Raw genomic sequence first — 27,747 nt, 5'->3', positions numbered from 1 at the left:
TGTTTCAGCTCCTCAAACGGATCTGATCCGTCAATAAACCTAATGAAATCGGATTCTTTTTGAAAAATCAAAGCAAGCATTAATTATTAATGATATATGAAAGCGGAATAGTTTACTTAATGGAACCCTTAGGTCCGGTTTTGATTTGAGATATATTCGCAAATCTATAGAATCAATATGAACACACGACGATTTTAATTAGTCTTTAATTGGAGCGAAAAGGTCATAGTTACGTCGATATAGGTACAGCGGAACTTCAGATAGCCGCACCGGGTTGGGGGTATATATCGATAAAGTGTATTGTCGGCTGGCAATCAAAGACACATATAGGGTTTGATTTATTTGGTAGAATGTTGTATTATCGGTTGAGATTATTGAAAGTACACATATCGGGATTTTGTATGCTTAATTGGCTACACAAATCCCAGTAATTACACGTAGGGTATTTAATCTGAATCTGAAACACGAGTAAATATATAACTTCCTTCAATTAACTCATCCCTATACGGCCGTGTTTGTTTTATTATACTGGCAAATAATGCCTCAAATTCCTAAACAAAATGCTAATGAGTGCAACAACATATACTAGATATATAACCGCTGTTTGGAAATTCGAATAAAGTCCCTGTGGACTCTTGATATCTGCAAATGATTTCGCACAAAATGTTTCGATATATGCTTTACTAATAAATCACTTATTTACATATCTAAAGTCATCCACAGGGACTTGGTACAAATTTTCAAACAACGGTTATATATTTAGTATTAGTTTAGTTTAAACTAATTTTATTTGAACAAAGTCAAAAGGTATTGGGCACAAGTTATACAACTTAGGGTTGCCCTCTCCAATACAAATGTATATGATGTTACATAATGAAATATACAATAGCAGCATTAATGATTGTATATCAAATTATATGTGAAAGAAAGAAAGAAACAAAAAATATTAGCAATTTTTGGTTGTCACATTTACTACATTGTACATAACGGTTATATATTTAGTTTTATAGTATAATATAACAAAACCTACATGCACAAGTATTAGCTTCCCAAAAAGCTAAGTGGGCTACGCGGAAGCTTAATCCTGTGGTAGGAAATAATATGGAAATTAAACAATGATATGATAATATTGCTTAGCAATTCTCAAATGTTTGAAATGAAACCACGATTCGCGGGGGATTTTCCCCATAATGGTACAAAACACGCGTTCTTTGTAGTAAAACGTAGTAAAAAAAAGTCACGTGCTTACGATTTCTCTGACCTGGTGTTTAGTATATAATTTGGCCTTTTGACGGGGATCTTATTTTCTTAGTGTTATATTTATCTGTTCTGAAACCTAAAGCATGTAAATATATATATAAATTTAGAATTCTACCAATTTAGCCGGGAGTAGCCGATCTTCGCTGATCCTAGATTAGACAGTTAGACCGATTGAATATGTCAATTCGCATTGTATAATTTATAGTTAAACATGGAAATAGCAGCTTTATAAATCATTTCAGTCCATTACTTATAGTAAAACAGTACATATGTACAAGTCAAAGTGAAATGCATGCAATACATAATTACATTTTGGAGTCTAAATATTTTCAAATAAATCATTTTTTCCGAAAAAATGGCAAGCAAACTATCACTATATTTGGAAGTAAACACACGATCACGCGATAACTAGTTACCCATAATACAATTCTACATTTCGGCCATGCAGTATGCGGTCAAGCGATAGTTAAAACTCGATATAGACGAAGAAAGATAACTCTTAATCACAACACAGGTACATGTGAATTAGTCTATATGTACCACATCTTGCTCGATACTCCAGGGGTTACTATCACTGACATTATATCCAAATCTGTAATCTCATAGTAAATTGATGGCACCAGAGGGCAGTAAAGACACATGTGATTTTATTCTTAGATGTACAGTACATAAAAAAATCGTATAACGGAACGCTGTTATTGAAGTTTTGTTTCGAAGTTGGGCACCACACTCTATGTAATCTTCAAAGGAAGTTTCTACAGACCTGTGATTGGTCAGTTATTTTCTCCTGAACTGCCTTTAGTTTTGCAATGAGATTTTCCAGAGGTTGATATAACGTCAGTGACACTAACCCCTAGAGTATCATGGATGGTACCACATAGAGGTATAACTTTACTGAATTTTAATCAAGGCACTTAAAACATCTGGCAATATTTTACATACACAAAGATAAGTTTAATGTATGTAGACAATTTAATCAAAATGTTTCTGTGTATAACTGGGTAACAAATGAAAAAGTGTTCAGTAACGTTCTGGTCTGGTGTAATTCTGGGGATTTTCTATAATTAGGATTGCAACAAGGCCATGTCTTAAAATCACAATGCCTTTTATGGTGATTTTCAGCAAGTTAATAGTTGTTTGTTCCTCATCCTCAATGCTTCATGGGTTACTATCACTGACATTATATCCACCCCTGGACAATCTCATATTAAAACTGGGGGCAGCAGGAGACACAGTAAATTTGATCCTTTGATGTATGTCTATGGAATTGTATAATGGTATACGGTGAAGTCACCAAGACCTATTATTTTGATGTAATGTTGGTTTTTAAATATTGTAATTCAGCAGATTAGTCATTATCTTGATGGTAAAGATGCTCCACCACTGACAAATGGCATTTTTTTGCTATCAAAAACAGGGGCAGACGAATTAGTATTTTTCAACAGTTACAAAAGTTACTAACTTCCTTACTTTACACCATTACCACCATCGTAAAGTTTGAGCTTCTAACCTTATTTCAAGATGAAAATATAGAAAATAATGAATTACATCCTGAAAAAAAACTGTGGCACTATGTCCTATATGGAATGAAGTGTTAATTGCGCATGCACCAAAAGCAAAATAAATTATTTCATATTATTTTTTTGTGTTAATTATACATTCATGTGTATATATACATGATAAAACGTCAATTATTGTTAAATTAACCAATATCGTTTATGATCTGTCAACAGTGGAGCATCTTTAATTAAATACCAAAGCCAATATACGTCATATTAACTAATGTTAAATAGAAACACGACATCACAACATTAGGTTAGCCAAGTAAAAGAAGAACAAATGAATCCATTACATTTATCATGTTTATTTTATCTGATACTGTGGTACAGACTATCTCCTGGGCCCAGTTTCATTGACATTTCTCAACTGAAAAATTAGAAAAAACATTACAGAAGTTTAAGGAATGCTTCTTTACTTAAGAATATTTCTTTCACTTCTGTAATGCTTTTCTGTGAACTTTTTTTTAAATATTGTAACTGCAGCTTTTCTGAGAATTTTTTTAAAATATTGTAACTGCAGCTAGGTAGGTATACAGATAAATTCTCTCACTCTCTCTCTCTCTCTCTCTGTCTATCCAACTTTTCTCCCTCATCTTTTCTCTCCATATAAACATTTATTCCATCTTAGTATATCATAGAGTTATATGCTTCCGAGTGAAATCTCTGAAACGTTTTTTACAGTGATATTACTAATATCTGATACCATCCAAAAGATAGAATACACATTTATTATTGCACTCCTTTCATCTCTAAAACTATATCATATTAGTCTTCTCCATCAAGAAGTTTGCCGACTCTTACCAGATCTAGAACTTAAACCTACTAATTTTGGTGCAATCATATTTTAGGCAATCTTGAAAGTGGCTAATCTAATGATGTATTTGTGCAAACATCGTGGTAGCTATATGATATACAGAAAATACAATTGGCACAGTCTTGTTTTTGTGCAGCATTGCAAATGCAGTATATGAGTACCACGAAAATATGTATGTTTGTAGAATCTCCCCTTCTCGCTCATTTCTATTTAGTTATCCCATACTGTAAACATGAAATTATTCATGAGGTTAGATTTTAGCTGAAAAAAAAGCATAAATTGTATCCCATATTCATTTGAGATTTCATTGGTATTGGGGTTTTTTTTTTGGTTTTTTTTAGCACAATAATTGGAACTACCTCTTGTACAAATAATTGATGAGCGATCAAGTATACCACAGGGGTATTAATATCAAATTGTAATGAACAAAATAAAGCATGTTTACAGCAGCTGTTCATGTTTATTTAAACAATTCACCCCTGAAATTTCATAATGGACTGGTCTAGTCTTTGATTTAGAACAGCCTAAATATGTCTTCAGGGGTGAACAAATTAAAATCACAATGGCGCCTAAGTACAAATTTATTTAAAATTATCTGTTTACTATTATAAAAATAAATGCATCTATGTAACAACAACAACAAAGTTTTATCACAACAATTTGTTTAGAAGATTTATCTCGCATGCAAGGAAAAATTTTTTAAGTTGTCCTTACCAAAAGCTAGATATATATGTAAGTTATTTGTGAAATAAATAATGGCACAAGAAAGTCATTTACTATACATAATATCCTGATTTCGTGTTAACTGTTACTTCTTTTATATACATGTAATAATTATAAGTCATTCACATTGGCTTTTGATGACCTCTGGTTTTATTAATGAAGTCAATTTATCTGGTATATATTCAGCCAAAATGACATACCAACCAATAGTCAAATTTTATCACAAATGGTTTGAATACCATTCATTGATGGTTAAGTTTACAATAGTGTGTTATAAAATTAAGTTTATAAATTAAGTTATAAAATAATTAAGATAAACATATATGGTAGGGTCTACTATAAGTAGATTTGCTTTGTGAACAAAAAACACCTTCCCTATAGCTTGAAAATTGAAAGCTCAATGACATCAACTTTACGTATACCTTTAAAAGTTTCAAAGACAAGGAGCCAAGGCATGAAGTGAAGTGCATCATCTATTGATCATCCAGGTTTACTACAATTTTCATTAATGTTAAAAAAAAACTTCATATGAACAAAACGTATAGAAAAATTCAAACTTTCTCTTCTGTATACAAATTGACGCTTGAGGTCAAGGTCACGGAACATAACAGTAATCATAGACAATAAAAAATGCAGTAATTGTCATAAAGATCAGAGTACAAAAAGCAAATGCAATATGCACATGTTTGATGTCATACTACCCAAAGACTGTTAAAAAGCATGTTTTTGTTAAATGATTAATTGTGACATCACATAAGTCTGAAACATATTTGCCTATATTTATGTATCACATGACTTTTCTCTACCAATCCCAATTTGTCAAATATGTGTGTCCTCCTATTACCTTATTTCATACATATTAAGATATTATATTTGAAACTTCTTGTAAAATAGTCCCACGTCATCCCAACACCAAAAGCTATTTACTAAGGGCAATGATAAGTATTATAAGATATAATCTTTCACAACTTCTGCAAAACAATATAAAGAAAATAGCAGGCATGTAATCCGGACAATTCTTAGAACTAATTATGAATTATCTCCCCTTAGTGAGGCCCTTGATTCTAATGAAAGTAACCCTTGCCCTATAGTTTACGAATTTATATGTGGAATGTATTTAGATACACGAAATGAAGATGATTACATATATATACATACACTGCACAGAGCAGTCCAAACTTTCAACTATACAACGTCCATGTTTTGTCCATTTCTTGTAACAAAGTAGTTAATTGATGCATGTATTGTTTCAGAAAGATTTGAATACATTACCCTTGATATCATTAAATTTCAATAAATATCACAAATCATCATTCATGCAAATATAAATTGAAGTCATTAAATGAGAGTGTTCAAAATTTTTTTACATGCAAAACTGTTGATCAGAAATTGATGTTTGTTCATTGTTCAAACTCTCAAAGAAGATTTCTAATAATCCCATTACAATGTAATATCTATAATTCATTAAAATGTATTCCTGTCATAAGTGCCCGTCTTAATTAACTTTATTAGCAACATATCGTTAACATGTATGGTGTTTGCACTGGGTGTTTGGTCCAAATGCACAACATGCAAGGGGAGGCAACTCTTTCAGAAACGAGCCTTACTGATTTGCATTCTACTTCTAAAATATAACTTCCAGGCACTTGAATTATAGTTCTTCTGCAAGATCTTCCATCCATGAAGTGGAAGATCTTCCAAGAAGACTTCTCTTCCCAGAAAAGTACAAATCGAGTTGAGCTCTGGTCATAATTGTTTGGATTTTTCTAATATCACAATGATGATCCTAAAATCTGCATTAAATAAAATCTATTAAAAGAATACATATCAAAGGTTTTTCGTAGCCAAACTGAATTTTCTAATAAAAATTTGCTATGAAAAAGTTGATATGTATGAACATTAAAATGTCAAATGTAAATTTAACTTGCTTTGTTGTTTGCCTCTGTCCATCCATGATCTTCAGGGGTTACTATCACTTTCCTAATATCTACCCTGACTCTGTCACAGCAAACCTGAACGCTCTGTGTGCAGTAGACCAGTAGTTTGGTCCATTGATGTAATCAGAAGAATAGAATGTTGGGCTTCACTCTCTGATCTCTTATCTTCAAAGCAAGTCTCTGTGGTCATTTTTATCTCCTGAAATGCCTTCAATTTGGCTGTGGCATAGTCAAGGGTTGGATATAAGGAGAGTGATAGTAACCCATGGAGTATTAAGGATGAGTATTGCTATGAAGTCCCGACTAAGAGCTACTGTTGACATTGAATGCTCAACATTCAAATATCACTGGTGCATATCACATAGGACCTGTAACACAATCCTCACAACTCTCCTCCTAAAGGCCGAGCCTTAAACAGCGAACATCTCTCCCTGACACTTAACACAACAATTCAGAGTCAGGTTATCAAAGCGAGTAAAAGGGTGGAATCTGTCGATAACGTTGATGGATGGATCACGGAGTGTGATTGCAACCTGACCATCTTCTGGGTCAAATTTCTTGGACAATAACTGAAATAATAATGATTTAAAGTAAATATCTAAGTAAGGATATAGTTATTTCAGTATTAATTATCAGCAATCATCTACATAGTTTTGTTAGATTGCTGAAAAGTAAGTAGAAAATTACGCAAAATACTGTAATTATACCTTTAATGGCCTAAAGTAATCTTGAATAGGTTTACACAACAATGAATGCACACATAAAAGCTATCTAAAACATACACAGAAAATACAAATACCATTAGTATAACGACGTAATATTAGCAAATGTAAGATTACTGCTAAAATCTGTATGTTTATAGTATGTAATAATATCAGAAAAGAAGGACTGACATAGGAATATAGAAGAGCCAGGACAAGATAATGAAGGAGGGGACACTAAAATATGAACTACAGTCCCCTTCAATCCTGAGAATCAATAAACAAATCTAAACAACATTTCAGTGTAATACATACTTCGTTTGCACGTGACTCTGCCAGTGTCAGACTATCTGTCCAATGGTCCATGTTAACAACGGTGTCCAGGGTCACATGGCTGGGGAGAAGTCGATACCGAATGGCCTCTGTCAATCGCTGGTTTGTCCGAGCCAGATCTAAACTGTTGTTTGATGCCACACACATTGACTTCTGGGAGTTCAAGGGGTCAAATGCTGACCGGACCTGCTGTAGAGTCCTGATAAACGATAACATTACATATATATTTTCAGTGAACAATACATAATTGGATCTGTAATGAAACCAATGTATGTTATGTCTATATATAAACAAGTTTTCTTATAATTCTCTATCATGTACTCATTGAGTGAGACACAAGTCAAGTGGAATAGATTAAGAATCATTAGTAAAGACTGTTAAACGATATTTATCTCTTTATTGCTAATTGAATCATAAAACAAGTGCTCTTAACTTTCTTAGGCGATTTGATAACTACATACTTGTACGTTTCCAGGAGGTTTGAGCGTATTTCATGACGTTCATTCAGCATCTGTTGGAGAGCACTTTGTGATTCCTGACTCAGCATAGACAAGTAGGCTTTAGACGAAGCTAACTCATCAATCATCACCCTGGCAACAAAAGGTCATAAGTTAAACAACTGATATTCAGACTCAGAGTTCAAATTAAAATCTTATTATCACTGTGAATATGTGAACAAAACTTAAGTCAGTGAGCAAACCAATAAAGGTTATAGGTTAAAATGATCAAAGTATGCAAATCCAATCAAGGTTAATGGTCAAATGTCAAAGGTTACAATTCTGTGAACCAATCAAGTCAGAGCAAATGTAGCGTGATCACCATTAACATTCAGTGAACAACTAAAAGGCAGAGGTTATAAGTCTATGAATAAATCAAGTGAGAGCAAGGTCAGGGTAATCATTATTCAGATTCAAGGCATGTGTGAAGGTCCGAGCTTAAAGTATGTTTCGCTCAGAGTCTACATCCGATAAATCTCAAATCATTAGTTCAGTGATATGTTAGTATATCTAAATAAACATCTACAGGGGTTTCAATATCAGGCGGTAACCAGTACTTTTTGCCTGTTAAACCAATCAGATTTGGTCTCGATTACATTAGATAGCATACAGATAGTACAGAAAACTACCCCCTGAATTTGCAATTGCAACGCCTCCCCTGAAAGATAATGAAACCCCTGCATTTATATAAGTAAATATATGTTAATTACCTGCTTGCAAGGAACTTGCTCCTCCACATGTCAGCTTGGATGGAAACTTTGTCTATATGTTCATAGTCTTCTGTTCGTCTTTTAGCAAACGTACCTATCTCTGTTGAAAGCTGGGCTCTGTCTCTGCACCATATATCACAAATTAATATAGGTATTATTTGTTAGAGCCTTTTGAATCGGGATTTCTAAGTCATATTTCTAAGCCATTATTGTAGAAATCAGGGCCAAATACAAGCAAACAATAACGGAAGAGAAAGTGCAGATTTGTTTAATCCTGCTGAAGCAGGGCTGTCGTGATGCTCTGTAGTGATTAGCACACACAGGATTCTTAGGTTAGGTTAATACAATTTAGGTCTTATTCATAAAATTAGTTTCTCTTAAGAGCAGATATTGATTGGTGTGACATTTGTATATCATTTTCTAATAAAGCAAGATCTTCTGCAAATAATACAACAATAGGTACTTGTATCAAGTACCAGGTACCAAAAGCAGATGACTGCATTATAGAAAAAATAATACTGCTGTCATACCTGGCAAGGTTCTCTACTCTAAACTGTAAGTCATCCCCGACTGAGGCTACCAGTAGTTTCTTCAGCTCAGTATTTACCTGAAAAATCAACAAAAAAAGTCTTACAGCATTTTAAAATAGTAATCATAATGTCTAACTTAAGTATTAATTAAATGTATTTCATATGACCAATTCTAACATTGAAAAAGCAAATAACACAGACATTATACACCGTTAGATTTAACACTTAACTTACCTTTGTAAAGCTTAATTGTATTTTGAACAAGCTATATATCAGTACAGCCAAACCTGTCTATAAAAACCACTCAAGCGACAGAGGAAAATGGTCTTTATATCAAGGTGGTGTTTATATACTAGTATATATACAGTTTGAATTGTGTTGGAATTGGTCTTGCGAGACCCTAGAAAAGTAATCTTATTAACCAGATGGTCATTATATAGAGGTGGTCGCAAACGTCTACTGTATTACTCACACACATAATTTTTGTTTTGCACTTGATTTGAAAACTTATTGATCACACATACTTGAAACTGAACGTCAAGCTGTCTTTTCATGTTTTCCATTTCTTTCTTCAGTCTTTCATTCTCATCTTTTAGTTCTGTATTTTGACTTTGGAGGGAGCTTAGTTGATTCCCCAATAAATCAGGAAATGGCAGACACTCCAGAGAAGGAAACTTTTTCAGCTCTGTGGAATTGAGATTCGGACTTGAACTTGTCTGTTGGATATTGGTGGCACTATTTCCCGAAAGTGGATTGACCTTTCCAGGAAGTGGAATGACCTTTCCAGAAAGTGGATTGGCTTTTCCCGGAAGCGGCTCTACCTTACTGATAGGCTTAGGTGGACTGGCGGTGTTTCCCAGATCTGTTATGCTTGGCATACTAGGAGTTGAGACTACAACTGCTGTGGGTTTTTGGGTTAGGAAGCTGTATTTTGGCTTTGCTTCTCTCAGCAGTATTGTTCCTTTGCCATTCAAACTTGTCATAGATTGTGTTCTGGTCACCCGTTTTGACGGTGGGTTCATTGGTACAGCAGAGTCCATGTCTGCTTTCTAGTTTCTACAAGAATAAAGAAGCAGACCTGTATAAACATCAGTTAGTTTCAGTTCATTAACAATGCTTTTCCAAGGTGATCCATTTTCACACACATCATTAACTGTACACATTGATTTCTGGTTGATGTTATGTTCACAGAAAGCAATGATATCATTAATCCAGATATAATTAGATAGCAGAACGGCTTTTTATTCCTTATCATTGAAAAATGACGATAAAAGAAAGTCTGCTAGCCAGTTTTAATCTACCAAAAACACTTTTATATTTGGACACAAGTTTTGTACCATAATAAATTTCCCGTATATTATCCACACCAGGGTAAAGTCCGCAAAACGCTTAAACAAGTATTTTCTTCGATTTTGTACAATGAATTCCAATTAACCTGCAACAACAGATTGACCGCAGGACTTATCTGTCAATATATGCCCAGTGATAAATCTACGTGCGCATCGTGAGTCCTGGACTTACAGAATTTTAAAAGGACCCATGAAATTTCTGGGAATGGGTATCTATTACACTGTGGAACCCATTGTTTTCACAAAAACTATTGAAAAGGGCCCACGAAAAATAATCGTAGATTGAACACTGTATGCCTTACAAGTGTTGAGGCACAAATAATGAATACATGGGACAATGAAGTAATTCCAACTGTCATGTATATAGGAGATGTGGTAAATATGCCCTAGTTTTGGTCATCAGTATTGAGTAAATAATATTATATGGATAATGATAAGTTTGAGCTTCTTTTATTTCTTTTTCACAGCCTGACAGTTAGGGTGCACAAAAATTGATACCTCAAGGTTATAAAGAATATCTCAAACTGCAAAAGTTAAGTCAGTGTCATGATTTTTAATTTTCTATTACTCGATCTACTGACAGGTGACCAATTCTCACCAAGTACCCATTCTCGCCATCGCATGTGTACATATTATATATGTACATGTATATGTGTATATATGGTTACACCCAAATTTTCATGAATAAAGTCATCTTCTGATAGAAGACGCTACCATGCAGGTTCCTACAAAATATTGCTTGAAAATTTGTGTGTAATCATACAAATACACATGGCATGCAATGCCGAGAATTGGTACTTGGCGATAGCAAGAAATGGTCGCTGCATGATCATGACCTGTATGTACATGTTGATTTACAATAAGAAAAAAATTAATTTTTATTGCGAAATTTGGAAATTTTTGAAATTTCCCATAAGTTATATAATTACAGCAAAATTTGAATTAACTTTTTCAGCTAAACAGCATACTACTGTACCAGCCAGTCCCCAGTTTTTGAGGTATTAAGCTAAGATATTAGCACGTAATATTCCGAAATAAGAACAAAACCTGGAAGAAAAAACATTAGTGTATGACTTAAGTGGATTTCCCTGCTATATTTTATCTAAATTAGTTATTGTTGTTTACCTCAGGTTGTATATCAGGGTCAACTCTCTTATGTGTACGTGACGTCACCAGTTTTTGTGGTATTGTGTCAGTGAAAAACATGTACAGAATCCCATATGCGTCATACTTTCGATTCTGTTCACACAAAAATCCAAGACGTCAAATAGGATTATCGGATATACTTAAAATGTTAAAATTTCAAATGAAATTATTTATATACAGACATGTTTTTAGTGAGAACATCATTTCTGGGATTAGCGAATATAAGTTACTTAAATTCTAAGATTGCAAACTTATTTTGTATCGTTGTTGGTGAGACCTACCTATATCTAAGAACTGAAAACATATCTTATCCATAATCCAGTATAATAAGTACAAATCAATTTCTGAATTTGTATTTATTAGAAACTTTGGTGTTGGCATTTCCGCACATGCCAAAAAAGTACATAACGGACGGCACTTCAATGCTACCACATACAATGTATGTAAAATTTTGCTGGCAACTTTGCTTTGTGATTGGTTAAATCTGATAAGGTAAAGGTCAGACTACATGTGTTGTCGGTTCATCTTCTGTGTTTTCGATGATTTTACATTATCTGGGTGTTTGAACTACAGCAAAATTAAGTATTAGTTAACACGGGTAAATTTACATTTGCGAATGATTTTCATACTAAATAGATACTTATGTGGCCAAGAGTAACTCTTTTCATTTACTCGATTTACCTTCGGCAACTAGCAGATGTATTTAACCATGGAAGTATGATGTAACGAGTATGCCTGTGCGCTTGCGAAAGTTAAACAAAAAAAAACCTAGGTGTTTCTATACAGTACATATTAAGTTATTCTGATAAAAAATCTATATTATTAATTTTGATTTGTTTACATACTAAATCTGACTTTCCTATTGGTAGATTCTTTTTCTTCATATACTATGAAGAAAAGGTTTGAGATTGGCGCGAAAAGCAGACATTATCATGAAGTCACAATAGAGACGTTGACGTTGCGTATTGATTTAGAAATAATAATCCTTTGGAAAATCAATGGAATTGTACGTTTAAACATATCTTGTGATATCAAGTAGTCTGAAAAATTCATTGTTAGCATTGATGTAACTACGTGGATTCACACAGTTTGCAAACCAAATTTCTGTCATACCCCGATGAAGTTAAAAAATATTGACATCAATGCTTAAATAAATAACATATATTGTACATTAAGTAAGTATCTCTATCCACATGTACACTTGATGGTCAGAAATGACAATTGCCGTAGGGTGATTGACATCATTCACATATCATAAGGTCGTCACGGTTCGCTGCACTAAGACAAATGGTGATAAAAAATGTTTTATTTGGAGGTCTTGTTTTCTGAACAGCTCAAGAGTATTAGGCAGGGTTCAAGTAACAATTATCAAACAGTTAAATTGTACTTATGAACTTCATGTTAAGATAAAAAAAAAAAGTCATATTTTAGAACCTAATGTCATACTAAAGTGATGACCATACCTATTTCCCTCTGTTTCTACAGACAATGATGAGTGATATGCTAGCTGAGGTGCGACAGACAAATAGATGAATGACAGATCGACTCTAATAAGAGACCTCAAAAACGGACATCATGTTAAAAAAAGTGGGGCTGTTTTGTCCCTATCTGCTGATCATTATAAATGATGATATTATTGGAAACTTACATTAAAATACGGATCAGAGCGCAAGTTATCCCGGTAAATTCACAATTTTCATCATTCGCCGAAGTTGGAAATTATGGACTCACTTCCTGTTGATTTATTACCTCCCTTGATCTAGAAAGGAAGTAGACTGGTCAGCCAATCAAAATCATTGTTACGTCCTAACAGTGGACAGACTGTTGCCAACAACAACACCGGGCTTTGGAGGGACATTGATGAGATCGAATTTGAGCGATTGTTCTTTGGATTACAACAGTGAATGAAACAAAAATGGTAAGATGAAACACTTACGTTGACATATATGTTAATAACTAGGATGAAACATGTTACTAGTGGCATGATTTTGAATGGAAAATGCAAGCTGTTTTCTGACTTTGTCAGCGAAGTTTGAACATGTTTTGAATCACAGATTTACTTTTCATCACATGGTGATTATTTTTAACATAAATTCACACATTGGTATCACATTATTAACATTACTGACGCAGACAATATCGCCAAACTGATAAGAAGCAACATTAACGAAACCAAAAATGTGTGTTTTGTTTATCTTGTACAGCAATATATAGCTGATAGAGTTTATGCACAGATATTGATGATCACTAATAATATCATGGTTAATATGGTAATTGAATGATATGTACAAAAGCTCAACTGTATGCTAACGATTAAGATTCCTTATAAGAAACAAGTAATTACCAGTAGCAAGACTGTCCGACATCATGTGAGTTTTATGTGAAGATGTATATATAAATTTAATTTACTTGGTAACTGGATATCTGACAATCTGCAACTGCTTAGATGAACGGTGTTTCTTCAGTTATCTGCATATAGTGCATAGCTAAGCAAATGCTTTCATTACACGCGATCATTATTTTTGTTAATTTTTTTTTTAATTAATGAAAAAAAGTACATATCTGAGTATGCATCGATCACATCCTGGGGTTGACACCTTCCTCAAAGAAAAACTGCTGAGGAAATCCCCCTAAATTTAGGCATTGTGACTAGCTATATAGCTACTGTACATGTATAATGAAACTGAATACGTGTATTTACATCAAATCACATTTAGTAAAAGATGCACATTATGACCTGTAATAGAATTTTAGTGACGTTGAACCTAACTTCCACCATACACTACATACTTAGTCAGTTCAGTTGACCATAGGAATTGTCCATTATATATATAAAGGAGCAGAAACTTTATATTCCTTTTTGTTTTGAGAAAATATTTTTAGAGTACAATACATGTATACTCATTAGTGCTACTCTGCATTTACAACATGAACACAAATTGTCTGTTCTGACATGCATGTACATTTATATTGTATGGGTATTCATATTAACTGGAACTTTGAGGTGATTCTTTATCATAGATATAGAAAGGCTTTCACGATTTTTATATACTTTTAGATTCAAAGAATGATGGTAACATTGATAAACATTGGAAACAAAATGAGATAACAAAATTGTACTTTTCGAAATTGTTCTTCAGAAACTTGAATTACCTCCGTTGTTTCCTTTCAGAGTGAGGGCTGTGAAGACAGATACTGCTTTATTGCAGAGTGGTATGATCCCCATGCTGCCTTCAAACGCAGATACCAGTTCATGTACTATGTGAAGGACAAAACTGTGGAGATGGTATGCTATTCAGTGATTTTTCTCCTTCTATAACTGGGGTCGGTAAACGACCCCATTCCCAATGCCAAACCCCCCTATATTTTTCCCAATTACAATGAAAAATTCCCTAATTGAATTGCTGAGGGAAAAAAAAGATAAAAGATTGTTTTGTTGATGATATACAGGTCAATGTAAAAACAAGTATATATCATAAAATAAAACAGTTCTACAATAATAAATTACCTATTGGGTATAACACCATGTTCAGTATTGGTTAACTTTTCCCTTAAACCACTACAGTGTATTTGCAATTAAAAATTCCCAATTTGTGTCAAAAACTTTTTTCACAAAATATCCTGAAAAATCACTGCTATCTAAAACTCCATACTTGTTTACACACTGTATCATTGGAAAATATTATAACTAATCTGTTTTAAGATATCCTAAAAACTTAATACTACATGTTCAGACTATAATTAGTGACATCATTCATAAATATGTTTCAGATTAATAAGTTTGTGGCTTTGAATGTTTTTCTGTTGAAAACTAGGGAAAATACTAATCTTAGTGATAATCATTCAAGCTGAAGAGACAGATCATATTTAATATTTTTAAATCGTTAATTTTCAGTTTGATGTCAAAAACCACAGAGTGTTTTTGAAAAGAACGAAGATGGATGATCTGCGACTTGAGGACCTTTACATCAACAGCACTCTAAATGTATTCTCTAGACAGCTTAATTTTGTAGACTACGGTGATGAGTTTACAAGAAGGCGACTAGCAAACAAAAAAGAGAGGTATGCAACTGGTTTCAAAATAAATATGAATGAATTTGGTTTCGTCAAAATGGTTCACATAATACGTAGATAACTGTACAATGCATTCATTTAGTATCAAATCTCCATCAATAAAGACATTACATGTTAATAAGTTAAAGAAATTCCTTTAACACAAATGAAAAAAATTATATTGTAATATAGTTACCTCCCTTCACTTCAGTAATAAACTTTATAATTAGTTTACATAGAATGGCAATTTTCCTAAAAAAATACACAGAATATAAGACAAAAATGAGATTGATAAAACTTTTGTGTTCTTTGAGGTGTTTTTCTGCTCTTTATTCTTCTTTTTTTTACTGATTTACCTTTTTATTATCCAATTTTTCATCGATTGAATAAAATGATAAATTGTTAAAAGAGATTGATCAGTACACTGCTATAACTGACATGATGTAATTATTTGTAATCTTCAGAAACTGAATAATTGCTTTAATCACCTTTAAAAACTTTTATTTCAGGACGCTTGGCTTAATAAAACCAGATGCTGTTCCCAAAATGGGCCAGGTCCTCGATCTACTGTTTAAGAACCGTTTCCTGATTGCCAACATGAAGATGTGCCAATTGACTCGTAACGAAGCCTATGAGTTCTATCAGGAGCATCAAGGGAAAACATATTTTGAGTAAGTGTATTGTAGCAATGTAGGGTTGAGATGGGAGAGAGGGTGTCAATGGGGGTCCATTGGAAGACCAGGATATGATATTAAAATTGGAGTGGTAGGGCTCCATACAGAAGATAGACCTAACTTATCCTTGGTAAAAATAATTCTAAATTTCTTGTCTTTGACTTTTCTCACAGTAATCTCTTGAGCTACATGACTAGTGGTCCACTAATAGCGATAGAACTGATGGGACCAGATTGTGTCTCCCAGTGGGCGGACCTCCTAGGACCGACTGACCCAGCTGCGGCACGAGAACAGGCACCTAACTCCATTAGGGCTCGATTTGGGACAGGTAAGTCACATTCTATCTCTGTAACGCAGGACAAATCTTGATAGATTCAGTTGTATCTTCTGATTTTCATATTTCTATCAAATAGAAACATTATTGCTCTTAGTAGATGCTCAGAAATTTATTTTGTGCTTATATTAAATCTAATTTGTCAGTATTTGTATAAAAAGAAACCACTCGATATTAAATATGTACCGGTATATGCTGCATTTTGAAAAAGAATATAAACATAGTATTGGAAATTGAAATAATTAAGGGAGATAACTCATAACTCCCGTAAGAGTTTTCTGAACTGGGAGATAATGTAAGCCAAATCATTGTCTCATCCAAATTGAATTCATGAACATAAGTTTGCTATAAAAAAATCAACTACTAGTGCAATTGAACTTTTTACCTGTAAATCATGAAATTAAATGAAATGTCACTTGGCATGAAAACAAAATACACAACAAAAATATGTTGTATTTTCAGTACATATTTTGGGTCATTTTCACATATCAGATCCATATAAGGTTATATGTGTTATTTTCATTGTTACAGATGCTATCAGGAATGCCTGTCATGGCTCAGATAGTATTGGTTCAGCAGCAAGAGAAATTGAATTCTTTTTCCCATCCAATGGAAGCCAAGTACAACGTAGCACAGCCAAATTCAGCGAGTGCACATGCTGTGTTATCAAGCCTCATGCAGTCAAATCAGGTAAAATAATAATGAGAGTTTTATTTTTAGTTATCTAAGTTAACATTTAATAATGAACTTTACAGAAAATGACATGTGTTTTAGCTGTTGATAATACATCATGTTTTATAGAAGAGGCAATCCCTAACTCATTCCCACCTAAATTCATAATGAACTGGTCTAGTCTTTGACTTAGAAGAGTCTAACTGTGTCTTCAGGGGTGAATGAGTTTAGGGCAGCAGGGTTATCGCAATAGGAGATTATACAGGGAAGATATTTAAATAAAACATTATACAGAGGAAGAGATGCTTCTATCATCTTTACTGCTTTTATAATGTAGAATATTGGACAAAAAATGTCAAACTTGAACCAATTTAACTAACTAGCAATCTATTTCCCAACAGGAAATGCAGGTGAAATCATCAGCCAAATCATGGAGACAGGCTTTGAGATCTCCATGCTACAGGTGTTCCACATGGAGAAGGCCAACGCCGAGGAGTTTTTCGAGGTGTACAAGGGTGTCGTCCAGGAATATGGTGCCATGGTTAACGAACTGACATCTGGACCATGTATAGCATTAGAGGTTCGTGCCAAGGATGCGCCCGTCACCTTCCGACAAATGGTTGGCCCAACAGACCCTGTAAGTACTAGAATCCCTAAGGGGTATATGATCAGTAATATCACTGGTGGAATCATAGGGGTATACACAAATACAGATTTCAAAAGATGCAAATGAAAACTTTTACTGGTATTCTGTTTTTGTATGTCACAGAGTTATCTCCTTGTGGGAAGGTATCAGTTTTGACATCATCATTTAGTTTACGTCATTTTCGTTTAAAAATTTGACAATACACCTACAGGCTCATGATATTACAATCAATACCTAAACACAAGGGCAGATAACTCTGTAATATTGAATATATAATACACATATCATAGAAAACCAATTTATAGGTTGTCAAATTTCAAACTTAATAAAAGTTTTGCTTTCATTAGTTTTCAAACGACATACACAAGTGGTTCAGTTTTCAACACTCTTTGTTAGTTGAAATTTTCGTCTGTTTGTTGATAGGAAATTGCTCGTCACTTGAGGCCCAGGACGTTACGAGCTAAGTTTGGAACTGACAAGATACAGAACGCTGTACACTGCACAGACTTACCAGAGGATGGAGTACTAGAGGTACAATATTTACCTGTTCTCTCCTGAAAACACATTTAGACTTCCCTAAATCAAGGAGTGGAACAGTCCATTATGAAACTTCGGGGGGGGGGGGGGGGGGCGCATAATAAATTATAAAATTATACATTTGGAATATGTATAAAAATAATTAATTGCATCCCGAAAAAATACACTGATTGTGCAATGCACACAAAAGGGAAGATAAATTATTTTATAGTATTTTTGTGTTAATTAGACAGATATATACACAATTAAACACCAATTATTGTTTAAATCATGAATATCATTTAAGCTCTGTCGGCAATGGAGCATCTTTAATAATGTCCAGATGATCATTAAAGATAATTTATACATGATTTTGTGAGTAATGTGGTATCTTACTTGTTTTCCAGGTTGAATATTTCTTCAGAATCCTCAATCGCTGATCTGGTGTGGACAGATAGAATTCCCAAAATATTTCCAACCATTCATTGGACTTATAAAAAAAAATTCAAAAAAAATATTAAGAGAGGTCGAAACAATGTTACAGAAGTATGAATGCAGGAGATTTTTAGACTGTGATAGACCTGTTGTCCTTAAGCTTATGTCCAGATCGTACGGCGGAGCCAAATACTCCAGTGCTGGTATCATGATGGAGATGAACTATTGCAGAATTTGTTATATGAACATACGCTCTTTTGATACTGAAGATGTATGTATTTTAAAAAAGCATAGATTGAAGAATATCTATGTCATCATCACAATATAGACTATTTCATTTACATCATTAATGTATTTATCTGTGTAAATATCTTTTTAAAACGATTCATCAATACATCATTATCTATCAATTTGTTTGTTGATTTTTATTTCCACAACAGACAAATAGAATTTTTGAAGAATAGTCCGGTTACAATGCTGATATTAAAAGCATCATAAAATTGTAAAACATCATTAAATCTATGGGATGAGTGTGCTTATATAACTTAAGTCCTCCAGAGGCCTAGGGGAGGAAGTACAGCGAATATGGTATATCTATTTGGCTGTTTATCCATGTTGTATTTTGTAAACTATTTCTTGTGACAGCAATATGTCACATAAACTGTCTATGCACTGATAAAACGGACCATGATTGCAGGGTATTCTAAGGTACAAGTATTCAAATATTTATAGTGAATATGAGCTTCACCTTTTTTCATTCTGATCTATTCGAGTTACTTTCCTTTGTCTGACTGTGAAAGGAATGGAAGAAAGTTTGATAGATCAGAATGGTACCTTTATACACTCCTAAAGGATTAACAAAGGAAAACATTACTACAATAACAGTTACATTTACTGTGTTTTCCATTGTACAAATCACTACTTGTTTACATGGAAAAAGGGCATACGGCTTATATATTATAGTGAAAGGAATTACCGATACATGTTGTACCGGCAATGATAACATCTCTGTAAATATCTTAACCATTGGCCTTCATATTGATCTCACAAAATTGATTTTACACAGATGCCAAGGCCCATGTTTCATCATGAGTTGGAGTTTGTGATGCTGAACTGATGTTCTGAGTCAAATCTTTTTCGTAAGATAAGGCCACAGAAGCCACATGGTTAATGTGTGGTTTTTCTCAGGGTACTCAAGCATTCCTCCATCTTACAAACTTGGCACAACCTAGCTTGTTTTTAAGACAAAACCAAAACAACAAATTCATTTTTGCTATACCATATACAGTCTAACTTGCTATAAAAGATACCTTTATATTAAAGTCACCTGTCTATAAAGGACAGACTCTCATTTGGTGCAATATACTTTACTGTTTAGACACCTATCTATAAAGGACACTTTTCTGTGACCCTTTGGTGCCCCTTTTACCTGGTTTGACTGAACATCATAGCAAATTTAAGAAATGTCAATAGTACACGAGTTGTATAATGTTCATATAATGTCCTAGTTTCTGTTATAACTGGAACAAGGTTGCGGGTCATAAATCTTTTTAAAATTTCTGGTTAATCATTGGTGGTTCTGATTATCTTTAACTAATCAATAATGCAGATTTTTATGGCTTTTTCAGACACTTACAAGCACTGGCTTAACCTTCAGATGTATGACATGACTCTAAGCCTAGATAATGAAGTGTTGTTAGACAAGGCATACCTGCGATAATGAGCATTTTTTTTTGTCTGAAGGACTGTCTAAGTTATACATATGTAGAACAAGGTATACATTTCATACAACAGTGAGAGTGCGCAGTGATTTAATGCCATGGCATCATTTCCTGAAAAGTCATCTAGTGCATACCACGTTTCCTAGTAGGTAGTTTTTGAGATTGAAGAACGAGTGTTTATACCGTCTGGTCCTAATTTCTAGTAATCCGAGTCTTTAACTGAAAAGGCAAATCAAAATAGTTTCAGATTTAAGACCTCATCCTTGAGAAAATGGCTGGAACATAGTTGCTCTGACTTTACCCTTAACAGAATATGATAGACAGAAAGTTAAGATAACTACATCGAAGATGGCCACCACTGCCTCCGATTGGTTGATACCTTTTTCCTTATTATGACTACTGGCAGGTAACCAATTCTCATCATCGCATTTGTGTATCTGTATGGTTACACATAAATTTCCATATATAAAGTCACATTTTAATATAAGATGCTGCCATGAATGTGTTCACAAAAAATGGCTTGAAAAATCATGTGTAATCATGCATGTGAGAATTGACAAGAATTGGTCGCTGACCAGTATAGCTATTCACCAATCTTGCTCAAATAAGACAGAGTGGGAGTTCTAGATGTTCACAAGTCAATTAGTGCCTATTGGTTGATAGTGTCTGCTTTTAAAGACGGTTCTTCATGCGACTGTTGTGTTTGAATGGTTAAGACATCAAGACACATTATGTTCCTCCTACAAATCCTTCACCTCTCGGTCACAAGTTTTAATCCTGTGTGTGGGGCAATTGCTGACAGTACTGACAGCAGGTCTGTATTTTCTAGTACTCCTGCTTTCTCCATGTCTTTAAACCGTGCCCATCCTAAAATGACCTTGGTTATTCATAGACAACACAATCAAACCAAACCATTCAATTACAACAAACAAATTACTTCTTTTTGCTTATTTTTATTTACATTTTTTTCTCTTTAATTTTCTTTTTTACCCATAACTGGGATACAAATATAATGAACAAACATCTCACCACTGAATATAATGTAAAATCTATGATAGGTGAAATTTGGTTGAGATCGTATTTACATTTCAGTGCTAACAGAGTTTTACTATTGACCCCTAGGGTCAATGTTTTTTTTATAGACAAAAGATATATATTTTCTATAATATTTATATATGTATTTAAATGTCATTTTCACTGATGGACAAAAAAAAAACTGATAAAAAAATGACTATGGGGAGAAAAAATATCATAATGTACTACGGGTATGAGGTGATTTCAAATGGAGTTTATACTGCAAATGAAAAATTGTAGGAAAAAAAGTGGCAATAATTGGAAGCTATTCACACAAGATCAATTAATTACAGGAGCAGCATTAAAATATCCTGCTATGAATACAAAAATTTTGGAATGTATATTTGCTTATGACTAAAAGCAAGTGTTGCTGACGGAAGGATAAACTGCTGATTGTTTTGTATAAAGACATTTTGATACAAGAATTCATTGGTTTTTTAATCATTTTTCCTGCAGGCTTTGCCAGCCCAGCTGACGTGCACTCGAGTGGTCTCCCTTAGTTTCCTACAATTTCTTTGCCTCCATTCAATGTCAATATCGAGGACGGTAACCATGGGGATGGGGTACTACAAAGGGGTACATGGAAAAAATGAAAATGGGCAGGGTAGAAATTAATGGGGTCAAGGACAAAATATGTACGAGGTTAAAATGACTACAGGGCAAAGTGCAGAATACATTTGTGCATAAAAGTTGGGTTTAAATCGCCAGGTTTTTCAGAAACATTTAAAACACAAACCATTTTCCTATACTCTTACACCAATTCAACTATGACTTGTGTTAAAAGTTCAAATACCTCCGATTCGGAATTAGCACCAACACGATGACAATTTTATATGAAATATCACCAGTATCATTGTCATCTGTTGAAGTTACAAAGTAAAAAAAACTTTTTTTTGATTTTCTTTTACCTTTTATGCACAAAAACATTCAAACATGTATCAATTTCTATGGTATAAATCATAGCACTTAATAAAAACAAACAATAAGGGCATAAAGGAATTGTGACATCAGTTCATATTAACAGAAATCTTTATATCTTAAAAAGTTAATTTGCTATTCAGAACTGTCCATACTAATAATCATGAGAAACAATTAAATCAACCCTCACTATCCCCAAGACAGATTAAATCTCCATCTCAGAAATAATTCTTAATGTACATTTGTACAAATATTAGGATTATGTAAATCCAAAATGGGTGAGAAGTGTTAAACCCTTTCACGTCCTTTCCTTCACTGGCTGACCCCAGTTACAATTGAGTCAGATCAGTGAAGCGAAGGACAAGTTACAAGTTTTTGAGATGAAAGGATTTGTGTTAACGAAACGTAATAATCTTCATTCCCATAGCAGTCAAAAACACCTGTTTTATTAAACAATATCGTGTTTTAGCCTTTTTGTTTCAGACTTTTTCCGTCTGTGGTAGTTGTGCTCAACAAAGACATTTTGTTGGCATCATAAATTCATTAATTAACTACCATTTAATTAATCAGTACGACTTTCCCTAGCATCACATCTCTCGAGAATCGTCTGGAGAATTTCTTCAGCGAGAAAGGAGCCATCAAAATAACATGGACATTTGGAATGTATACTGTTTTATGTAACGGCCTATCCCAGACTGCCTTTCTCATAAAAAATATGTGCTACCAAAGCACAGGTATCAAAAGTCTCCACAGTGTACCAAAATAAAATCTTTTTAAAACATTTCAACAGTCGTGAACTTTGGAATCATTGTAATATACATGACATGAAAACAATACGTATGATATTGTTTCCAAGCATCATGTAATGAAAAAGTTAATGCAGACAATATTTGCATTTAACTTTTTAACAGGTACCTACAACAATTGTAAATGGACAATTCTTGTGGGTCTGGTATTTTTAAAAAAAATATCGATAAAAATATAAAAATGCTGAATAACATTTATTTCTGAATGCCCCGAAATACACGAAAAATAACTATTAATACCCAGTCAGATTGGACGGTTTGACATTAAGGAACCAACATATTGTTTATGGTCTTGGTCCAGGTTAATTTCAACGGACACAAGTTTCAATGACCACAGGCTCCAGATGTAAATAGTATTAACTGGGTATGGCACTTTTTGAATGCACTTGTAAGTGTGAATTATCATCAGCATTCAGAAACAAATCTTTCATGCGGGTGCTCTCTGCGTATCAAAAGACTACTTATACAATACCACCACAACAACGAAATCACGTACTTAGTCGTCAATGCTACAGCACTCTGGAGGGGAGACAACTCTTTATCACAAATGTTGGCCTTACTTATATCCTCAATACTTGGCGGTCACAACAATAGATAGTTTCTTTACCTCCAGTATTCAGGAGACAAATCTCTACAAAGTTATTGTACAACCTTAACACCAAAATTCACAGTAGAAAAGTCATCTATATATAGGTGTCTATAACAACCGCTTAAAATAATTAGTTATCAATGGGATTTGTTGCGACCTCCTAATCAAGACTCCTAAAGATACCTAAACAATCGGCCCAATGAAACATACACTGAAAATAGTCATAAACAGTCACCTATCACTTTTTTCATTGATTTTTGATTTTGAAAGATTTTTTTTAACCTTTTTTCCCCAAAAAAGGAAAGAAGGAAATGAAAGAAAACATATCACCACGTCCCATTTATTGAACAACTATACACAAGGACTATATTCCCTTAACTCTAAGTGAACATTCGTTAGTAAATAAAACTATGTCCGAAATGAATAAAAGTTCTGGGGTTAATATTTAATTAAAGATATTTAAAACTGTTATATACTGCCTGTTAACATCTAATTCTACATCAATCATGCTTAATGTCAAAAAATATCAGATAAAATCTTAAACTTCTACTAGATAATTAATAAAATTGTTATTCTCATCATATCATCATCAACACAAGTGATAAACTGTATAGAGGTACGGACCCTAGTAGTTTAATATATTGGGATTATATGTATATATACACTCTTCCATACCAAAATCTAATTCTTCTTTTTTTGTTGTATACAAATATTGCAATTTGAATATAAAAAAGAATTAACAATTTTTTCAACAAAGAGAAAAAAACTTCTAAAACCCCCATTTTTCCAATAAATAACCGACAACTTTGCATAGTCGAACATCTAATACAAAAAGCTGGACAAATTCGGACACCTAACACGAAAAGCTTGACGATACTATCGAATCTAAAAGTTACACCAGCGAATGATTGATGACAACATTCATACCAGCCAAAACTGCTAAACAGAACTTCGATGTAATTCCTATAGCAGCATAAGAAAAAAATTCACGAACAAACTTCAGTCCGTATTGGCTGCTGACTGTTGGTCAATAGGAAAAAAGAAACTTCTTTATCCCTCGCTGTGAGGGATTGTCAAAATAAACATATAACACTGATATAACTTTTAGTAGAGAATACACTGATGTCTCCATTGAAATACAAGGTTTGTACAGATTTTACTGAATTGAAACATTCTTTTTATGAATGACAACATAAAGTATTTGATACAAGACTCTTTTTTTTTTCCACTTCCTTTAAATCGATTGGGGAGCCTGCCCCAGTTTTAAAGAATCCTAGAGATATGAAAAACAACATTCCTTTTTTTAAATAGTATACAACAATTGAAAAAGTTCATAAAAAGTCTGAAATGCATATTGTTATATTGAAATTACTAGATGTAAAATAATTGAAAGGCATTAAATTAATTACATATATTCATTAAGATGAAAATGCTTTAAAAAATCAGCAGTTTTTAAGAGTTACACAGTTTCGAAGAAAGAAATGTATAACTTCGTTTGAACAATAATATCACCAAGTTAGGGGACCACCACATCAAATGTCATTCCATAACTCAAACCAAATGATTTTATGGAGGGTGGCTTATTCAATTATTATCTTTATAGCATTTTTGTTTCTCCCCAATGAATCTGAATGTTCCTCCTTGAAGAATACATGTATATTAATGATGCTATAAGTTGTCATTGACGTTTGATGATGTTGTTGTTCAAGTTTGTATATATTTTAATCCATTACTAAATACCAACAGAGAAGTGATCGGCCAAATTACACACAAGTACGCTATAGCAAAATGCTCGAAAAATCTCTAAACACGAAATAAATATACATAACTTGTACTTCAGAGCACCGCTTGAACCACATATGATACGAAAAAAACACTTACATATCATGCTTTAGATACAATTCTTTTTATAGGGGCAACAAAATACAAGATTGGAAAACCTTGTTATATTACGACCAACCACACTGATGGATATATCCATCAACCGTGTAGAAACAACAAGAATTCAATGGTACTGTCATACACGAGTGAAATACTCTATCATACACTTGAATACAAAATATATTTTTTTAAATTGTTTTCATATTTTTCCCTGATATTCTATAAAAAAAGTCTATTGGAAAAATAATTCATATTGAAAAAAAAGAAAACATTATTTAACAATGATTCCATCAGTTATTTCAAGTGAATACTCTCACCAGAAATAATTTCAACTGGCAACATGGAACAGTGATATAAAACAAGAAGACTGACAGAGGGAGTTCCAATCTCCTGAAATCATGATTGACAGGGCTTAGCTCCGCCTCTCATCAATGCCCTTCCAATCATGACTTTACAAAAGATGACTCTGCCCTCTGCCAAAATGATTGGCAGGATATGGCTCCGCCCCCTGCCGACCCTGTGATGGTTTCCAATGTAATAATGAACTTTTGACCTCTTAATTTCTCACAACCAGGTCAGTAGATTGTCCTCCAGCTTGTTCGAATTTAACACATTCTCCATGTCATTTAACAGTTCATTACTAATATCTTCCTGCAAAGAAAAAAACCCAAAGAATTAATAAGAATCTTAAAAAGGAATAATTTTATCATATAATGGTGTCTATACTCTATACCCTCTATGTTATAAAAAGAATACAGTATCTAAAAGTTGAACATTTGAAGACATCAAACCAAAATATTCCAACCAGAATCAAAAGAAAAGAAATATGCATTCTACATCAATGTGTCATTTTCTCAAGATATATCAAGCCAATATTACACTGACGTGTCATAAAAGATATTTCATTTTGAAAGACTAAGAGGTCAGCTTATAAGGCTTTATTGGAACAGTGATAGATCAGGTTGAACATTAAGTTTTGGGATCAAATCCCAGTTTAGCTGTGCATTTTTCCCCTCCTACTACATTATGAAGAAAGTTCTGTATACAAATGTGAAGTCAAGAGGAAAGTGTAGTCTTTTTTTAATGTTGTCTTTTTCAAATGTAAACTCATCTGTTTCTGTCTTACCTGTAAACTAGGTACCAAGTCTTCACTATCCATGTTGCTTGGCTCTCCACTTTCTCCTATGTTACCTCCAATGTCCATGTTATTAAAATCCCCCTGTCTGTGTCCTGTAATTGACAAGTTAAATGTTAATACATGTATCTATATTTCAGACACTAGAATACATTAGATGTAACTTTATCATTTGTACAGAGATGGACACAAGCTCTTGGCCATTTGGTCACTACAAAAGTGTGCATGTCCTACTGCAGTGCGGGACCATCAAGGCAAGTAATATTCTTGTTACAGAATACAAAATCTGGGATTTTAAGTTGTGGGTCACTGTCACTAGCTCAGCATTTAAGATCATCCCAGATATTCTTGTTCCAGGAAACAATCATGTCCATGCTAGGATGTGAACCTTAAAATTTAGCTCAAGTTGTGCTTGAAGCTACATCATAATACTCAACCTGGGATTTGAACTGATGTTACTTCAACAACATGCCAATAACTTTATATCAGAACAAAATTAACGTAATTCTTTTTCCATATTTTCCGTACAGAGATTTGAAGTCACAATAGCCGATTAGATTCATCTTCTATTAACAACCAGTGTCATTTAAGAACGGTCTCCCTTGCAACAACCAGGGTCATTCAAGGATGACCTCCTGTGTACGTTGTGTGTTGCAGCCAAGTTGTGACCATGTGGTCAATAGCCAAGCGTGCTATAATAAGGTTAACATCTTGTGACAGCTGAGGCTATATAT

General features: G+C 33.6%; 3 protein-coding genes across 7 annotated transcripts in view; 1 reads left to right on the top strand and 2 right to left on the bottom strand.

The window, feature by feature from the left end:
* Nucleotides 1-3,104: 3,104 nt before the first annotated feature.
* Nucleotides 3,105-13,324, bottom strand: LOC138307963 (golgin-45-like). 2 transcript variants are annotated; one of them, XM_069248913.1, is made up of 7 exons: nt 13,208-13,324; nt 9,589-10,120; nt 9,065-9,141; nt 8,535-8,657; nt 7,789-7,917; nt 7,310-7,526; nt 3,105-6,862 (listed from the first exon to the last, which is right to left on the bottom strand). In XM_069248913.1, exons 2-7 carry the CDS (start codon nt 10,102-10,104, stop codon nt 6,704-6,706), a joined length of 1,221 nt encoding a protein of 406 aa, XP_069105014.1. In that variant the 5' UTR covers nt 10,105-10,120; nt 13,208-13,324; the 3' UTR covers nt 3,105-6,703. The 2 variants fall into 2 exon arrangements, with proteins under 2 accessions (XP_069105014.1, XP_069105015.1); XM_069248914.1 differs by lacking the exon at nt 13,208-13,324 and adding an exon at nt 11,539-11,691.
* Nucleotides 13,325-13,331: 7 nt separating this feature from the next.
* On the top strand, nt 13,332-19,299 carry LOC138307964 (nucleoside diphosphate kinase homolog 7-like). The gene is made up of 9 exons (XM_069248916.1): nt 13,332-13,477; nt 14,732-14,845; nt 15,455-15,621; nt 16,122-16,283; nt 16,460-16,614; nt 17,152-17,310; nt 17,694-17,929; nt 18,362-18,469; nt 18,862-19,299. Exons 1-9 carry the CDS (start codon nt 13,475-13,477, stop codon nt 18,892-18,894), a joined length of 1,137 nt encoding a protein of 378 aa, XP_069105017.1. The 5' UTR covers nt 13,332-13,474; the 3' UTR covers nt 18,895-19,299.
* Nucleotides 19,300-21,547: 2,248 nt separating this feature from the next.
* LOC138307961 (transcriptional coactivator YAP1-like) overlaps nt 21,548-27,747 on the bottom strand; it is a 33,853-nt gene continuing 27,653 nt past the window's right edge. For all 4 annotated transcript variants that reach the window (XM_069248909.1, XM_069248911.1, XM_069248910.1 and 1 more), the window contains 2 exons: nt 27,005-27,108; nt 21,548-26,529 (listed from right to left, as the gene is read on the bottom strand). In XM_069248909.1, coding sequence (XP_069105010.1) covers nt 26,443-26,529; nt 27,005-27,108 — 191 coding nt within the window. In that variant the 3' untranslated portion in view covers nt 21,548-26,442. The remainder of the gene's footprint in view (nt 26,530-27,004; nt 27,109-27,747) is intronic.

This window comes from Argopecten irradians, chromosome 14 (assembly GCF_041381155.1).
Source record: "Argopecten irradians isolate NY chromosome 14, Ai_NY, whole genome shotgun sequence".
Taxonomy (NCBI): domain Eukaryota; kingdom Metazoa; phylum Mollusca; class Bivalvia; order Pectinida; family Pectinidae; genus Argopecten; species Argopecten irradians.
The sequence above is the reverse complement of the archived record's forward strand: the minus strand, read 5'-3'. Positions and strand labels throughout refer to the sequence as shown.